Consider the following 6,450-nt stretch of genomic DNA (forward strand, 5'->3'; position numbering starts at 1 on the left):
AATAATTTTCTATGTTTAACACATAACAGGTAAAAAAATTTGTATAAGTCTCATGTTGTTTGTTAAAAACCCTAAAAATCGAATATATTACCTAAATGATTAAACAATATTTCTCATTTCAAGTTGGAGATGAACCCGAGATGGTAGATACCATTTAATGGCTCGTTGAGCTTCTATTTGCTGGCGTCGCCGTTCAACGCGACTGATCCATCGATCCACCCATCAGGGATCGCAGATCAAAGCGTTTCAGGCACAACAGTCAATCAAAACTCCCCCAGTTGCAAGATCGTGGGGCAACCTAGACGGCCAATAAATTCTGCACTCCTCGCCGCCCAACTCCCCTTGGATTTTCTTCTTTCCCTCGATGGATAATTTACTCAAATGTCGACGCCTGGCGCTGCTGTTCGCGATTTTTGTTTTTGCATAAATCGATCATAAATTTAATTTGAAAATTGCTGCCTAAGGCCGCCGCTGGCCAACTCCAAAGTCATTTCTGCGTATTTATAACTCAATAAAACTTCAAAAGTGTTCGAAAACATACGCTCTCAAAGTTTGTTTAATCCCATAAAAATGCAGTTGCTTTTTTTGTGTTGCTTTTGTCGTTGTTATTGTGTATTAGCAGACATCGGCCGGGCACTAAAACCCGGCCATAGCTTTATGGTCTTTATAGAGCCAAAGGGCTGAAAGGGAAGCGGAAGTTTACTCTAGGGATCCGTGGAGTAAAAGGAGCTTCTATAAAGTTCAATTGATTCCGGCGGAGAGCAATCAATCAGAGAGTCCAATTTCCTTGAAACCATTAAGTCATAAAGATTTTGAACTATTATTGGGGTCTCTGTAAACAGGAATTGTAATATCATTAAGTTACTTTTTATTTCCTTAAAGATCCTATTTGTGATTACTATTTATATTGTAACCAAATACGAATATTTAAAAACGATTAAATGGAATACGTTTTCTAATAATAGAAAACCCTTAAATGTAACAAAACAATATTATTAAATGAATACAAATTTCTTTCGCTAGACTTGAATTTATTCTTGTCATATTTTTCCCATTGTGATTTCAGCTTTTTCACATTGTAATAAAAACCAAACCAATTTGTGTTCGTTAATTTGCGAGCGCTTTTTCCCACACCCAATTACAAATGTCATCTCGCCGACCTGCTGCAAGTGTATAGTGTATAGTGTTGAGTGTTGAGTGTGGATATTAAACCGGCGATATGAATTTACTTTAGAGCCATTGTCTATTATGGCCTGGTTAATTGCAACGACAGCTGGCAAAACAATGGCAAACCGTGCAAGAACAACAACACTGGAAAGAGCCTGTTGTTGTCACCGCTGTTGAGCGGCAACCGCTGAATTTATTGTTATAACGGGGCAATGATAACAGGTCATCAACACAACTGGCCAGGTAAATAAATATTGAGGGGGCATTCGGCCGGTGGTTTGGGGTCAGAGCGGAAAAGCGCGAAAAATAAGCAGTGTTAATTACAAAGGATCTCCCGGGGGTCAAGTCATAGCCAGGGAATCTATTCTGCCATATACAACGCACAACGCGGCGAAAACTGAAAGGATACTGACAGCTTTTGGCAGCTGGTGGACGGCTAATACTTGCATTTAATTAGGCTTGCAATAATATTTATGTAAATCGGGCTGGTTGCGCGATGAGCCACAGACAGCTGTCAATATTTGTGAGTGGCTTGGCCCAACTCCTACTTTCCTTTCGCCCGATTTGATTATTGGGCATTTGGCATTGTTGTCCTGCGCGTATCCATGTGTGCATATCCCTCTGTGTGTGGGTGTGTGTCCTTATCGCTAAGCAAACAGTGCAACATTTTGTCGCCATCGCATTTGTTTTTCTTGTCCTCCGCCTGTGGAACAGAGGATTCTGGATTGTAAATTCTGGATTCCGGACCACCCGCGCAATCAGCGACGGCTGCACTCCAAGCAAACATATATCCCCTATTCCGACCCATATCCACTAACCACTATCCACGATCCATCCCTTCCCTTCCCTTCATCTTTTTTCCCTCGACTCTTGTTGTTTTCGCATTTAATTTTGTTGCTTTTGACACCGAATGGAGTCCGGATGGCTTCGCGTTTTCGTTCTCAACGCGGCAACCGAAAATTTTTGTTCCGAATGTGCTGAATTTGCATACCAAATATTCTGATTTAATCAAGCTAAAGGAGGGGCACTGGAAAAAAATCGGGGATTTAAAAGTATACCGCTTGTCATTTCATTTTTAAATCTATGGTAATAATAAAACAATTGCTGGATAAGTATTTAAGTTATAAAGAATTTTGTTTAATTATTTTTGTATTTTCTTTTAATAAATAGATATCAGAATCAAGATTTCCAAAGTAAATTGACTTTACTGGGTGCACTTTTTTAAATAAAACAATATTTTTGTTGTTTACTACATGCATCTAAAACATTATCCATTATGAAACATTTTGTATAGGACTTTTTGAATTTTTCCTGTTATTTTCGCTTATGAATTTAGTTTTTCTAAATCTAGGAGGAAGAAATCTCAATTTGCTGCTCAGTGTAGACCCCAATCGAAGCTCACTTTCAGGCCTACAGTCTTTGGCACACTTTTCGCTGGCACTCGAGCGCCATTCAGATGCCACCCAGCCAGGTATTTGATTGTTGTGGCTACGGCCAGAAAGATGTGGCTATTGACAGGTTTTCAAGCCGTGTCCGCCATTGAAAACAACAGCTGTCCCCCCTCCGAAAAGAGACCGTGGGCCAAGCTGCGAAACACCTGAGCGGAGTTTAGCCCACAAATCGAGAGGCGCACACACTTTTTCCGAGTGCGATCTCAATGCCGCGGTGGCGCCAAGCGGAGCTTACTCAAGTGACAATGGCGTCGTTGTACAACCTTTATTAAAACCAGAGACTCAAGACGAGACCATGACAAGCTCCCCATCATCAACATTATCATCATCATCGGCCAAAATCAGCAGCGTTTTGGGCCATCAATCAGTTGCTATCCGTCTACCGATTTTTTGCTTTTACGATCGATCTTCGGTTTGGTTGGGTAACTGGTTCGGTGGCTAATAAGCTGAAAATACGTTGAAGTTGCGCAGGTTGGTGTTTTACTTTCTACCAATTTGCCGCAATTGTTTGGCAATTAGGAGCAGGAACAAGGAAAACTGTGCACAAAGTTTGCTTAACTAAAGATTTGTAATTTGATAGTTATTGTTCGGGGGAAGTCGCAGTGAAAGCTAACATTTTCTTTTTTAAGTAGCCTTTTAAGACAAAATAATAAGTAAAAGTTTTTTATAATTTAATATGAACAATAACAAATATAATATTGTAAAAATTAATATTTAAGTAAATGAACCATTTATTTACATCTTAAGTCGACCTAAAAAAAGGTTTTAATAAATCAACCAGTTCAAAATTAAGAAGTTGATTTAATTTAGCAGGACAGGTTTTAAAAAGGGATTTCAAAAATTGTGTAGTAAAAGTTTTTTGCTATAGATTTTTTTCAGAATATTAAAATGTCAAGGAAAACTTATTCCACTTTGCAACTAGTAATGATAGTAGTTCTTTTTCCAATGAAAAGTTTTCGATTTCGTTCGTTCAACCAGATACTTTTCACTCCATTTGCAAATCCATCGGAACGGCGGCCACTTGATCGCCAGCATTTGATATGATACGGCTACCGAGAAAGCCATCTTCCGATGACAATTGGCCAGTTGACTCACCCATTCAGACGCCGAACTGGACACGGTTTGAATAATTGTTTATCTAGGAATTCTGCGTGTGTGCTATCCAGTTTCGGGTTAAAAAGTCTGTTTTGCCAGCGCCCAATGGCCAGATGGAATGGCCATTCCGGTTCGTAAAATCGAGGGGAAGGCAAATGGGCAATTCATTAATAGGTGGAAAATAAAACACACGATTTGAGATATTTTAACATATTTTCAATACACTTTTTTGTTCGGCTCATATTGGTGGTACGCTAGTTTTGATAATTATATTATAGCTACGATTTAGTTTGTATAATTTATTATTGCTTACGTGGGCTATTCTAGTTTACTAGGCGATAGATCGATCGATAGTGTTATTGACAAAATGCGCTAGTAAATGTTTATATTCTGTGTATAGCAAAACCTCATCACAAATCGCATAGCAGACAATTGGGACTAAGCCTAAATTCGATAACAATTACGGGCTACAATTACAGATACAGTTAATACAATAATGCTTAATGGCTTAACAACTAAACATGATTTATCCTCCTCTCTTTCGTATACATTATAATCGAAAACAATGATGGAAAACAAAAGGGATCTGAGATACAAGATACAAGTGGGTTCATCATTCCAATCGCTGTGCTTCGTTCTTGGGTATATCGGTATATAGTATAGCTATATATATTTACAGGAATATACAAGAGAGCCCAGCTGAAAGGCGTTTACACCCCGTACTTGATGCCGTACTCCTGGTAGTGGCCCACATGCGGTCGGTAGTGGCTCAGGTTGCTCAGCTGGCCGAGTTGTCCCAGGTTCCCGCTGAGTGCCGCATGGTGGTGATGGTGGTGGTGGTGGCTACTGATCACCGCCGCCGCCGCTGCCGCCGAAGCCGCCGCAACGGAAGCGGAAGCGGGCGGACTGGCGGACTGCAGGCTTCCGGTTGGACTGCCCGTGTCCAGTTGGCAGGACTGGTTCTGCTCGAAGATCATGTCGCGGAAGCCCAGCGCCGAGCTGGGACTGCTGGTCAGCACCGAAGTGGGTCCTCCTCCACCGCCTCCACCGCCGCCGCCACCGCCTGCTCCGCTTCCCACTCCATTGTGGTTCAAAACAGAGCTGCTGTTGTTGTTGTTATTGTTGTTGTTCGCGTGGGTGGGTGTTCCATGCTGGCCATTATTGGGTATCGGCTCCGAGGGCGGGGTTTCCGGGGTGTACCAGCCCCCGTGCGCGGGTCCATGTGGCGTTGAGATCGTGGTGGGCGAGTGACCCGAGGATTGACCCCCGGCTCCCTGACCGCCGGGCGTCAGTGGGTGGGCAACGTGCGCCACATGCCGCTGCAGCTGCTGGGCATGATGGGCGGCGGCGGCGTGGTGGGCGTGGTGCATCTGACTGCTGGCCACCGTGGCCAGGTTGTCCTCGTTCAAGTGGTAGGGATAGGCGCTGTGGTGGATGCGCGGGTTGTACACGTTCATCAGCGAGTCCACGGTGAAGCCGGGATGCTCCACCCCGCCGCCCGCCAAATGGTTCATCTGGGCCAGGCTGTCGTGGCAGGAGTTCAGCATCGCCGCATGGGACACATCCTTGCCACTGAGGCAACCCAGATCCATCAGCGGCTCCTTCTTGAAGTGCGCCGCATGGGCGGCCATGTGCTTGGCCTCCAGAATGCCGTTCGTCATCAGCTTGAGCGGCTTCATCTCGGCCAGCTTCTCGTTCATCATGGCCTGCCGCTTGATGGCCTCCTCCTTCTCCCGCATCACGTCCTTCTTCTTGAAGCGCCTCCTCCGCCGCAGGAACGATCCGTTGTCGAACATGTTATACGAGTCGGGATCCAGGGTCCAGTAGGAACCCTTTCCCGGCTTCTTGTCATCGCGGGCCACCTTCACGAAGCACTCGTTGAGACTCAGGTTGTGGCGGATGGAGTTCTGCCAGCCCTGCTTGTTGTCCCGATAGTAGGGAAACCGCTCCATGATGTACTGGTAGATGCCGTTCAGGGTGACCTTCTTGTCGGAGGCATTCTGGATGGCCATGGCTATCAGGGCGATGTACGAATACGGCGGCTTCACGATCTCCTTGTTCTGGTGCGGGGCGCCCAGGCCGTAGGCACTGGCCGAGTACGGATAGCGGGAGTACTGGTCGTATGCGTAATGTGCCGCCGCTGCCGCCGAGGCGCTGTTGGCCGCCACAACCGCCGATGCCGATCCGTAACCGGCGGCTGTTTGGGCATAGTGGCGCGTAAAGGAGTTCTGGTCGCTGAATAACGTATGCATGTCGGCGAATCCGGCGGATTTATGCTCCCACTGCCGCCTCAATTATTTTCTTTTACTTTCTACAACCGATTCGGATACGGATTTCGATTTGAATTCAACTCAATCACTTCACCACGCTGCTGCTACGGCTTCTTATTATTTCTAGCGATAATATTTGCTTAAACAAGTCGGGCGGCACATAAGTACGATATCTAGATATATATACTGATATATATATATATATATATTTAGCTGGTTTGATAGGGGAAATCGGAGCGCAGAGCGAGCGCAGAACCGTTCGGTATAGTAACACGTCTGATACTGAATCTGTGTAACTGAAATAACACACAGCTCGCATCGAGCAGAATCGCTGGCGTCGACAGCGACGCCCGCACCGAAAAAGTATCTTCGGCTGGGAGTATCTGTGTGAGCCGTGTTCGCTGTGTGTGCGTGCCTGGGTGAGTGTATCTGCAGCCAACCAACGATGGCTGCCGCTCGCAGTCAGT

At 45.1% G+C, this 6,450-nt stretch overlaps 1 protein-coding gene across 1 annotated transcript; it reads right to left on the bottom strand.

The window, feature by feature from the left end:
• Positions 1-3,925: 3,925 nt before the first annotated feature.
• On the bottom strand, positions 3,926-6,245 carry LOC108093041 (fork head domain-containing protein crocodile). Its single transcript, XM_017192949.1, has one exon. It carries the CDS (start codon positions 5,963-5,965, stop codon positions 4,424-4,426), a length of 1,542 nt encoding a protein of 513 aa, XP_017048438.1. The 5' UTR covers positions 5,966-6,245; the 3' UTR covers positions 3,926-4,423.
• Between the last annotated feature and the right edge of the window lie 205 nt (positions 6,246-6,450).

This window comes from Drosophila ficusphila, unplaced genomic scaffold (assembly GCF_018152265.1).
Source record: "Drosophila ficusphila isolate 14025-0441.05 unplaced genomic scaffold, ASM1815226v1 contig_106, whole genome shotgun sequence".
Classification (NCBI taxonomy): domain Eukaryota; kingdom Metazoa; phylum Arthropoda; class Insecta; order Diptera; family Drosophilidae; genus Drosophila; species Drosophila ficusphila.

Bases quoted from the DNA above. Each gene is read 5' to 3' on its own strand.
- LOC108093041 (XM_017192949.1), bottom strand. From the start codon at position 5,965: ATGCATACGTTATTCAGCGACCAGAACTCCTTTACGCGCCACTATGCC.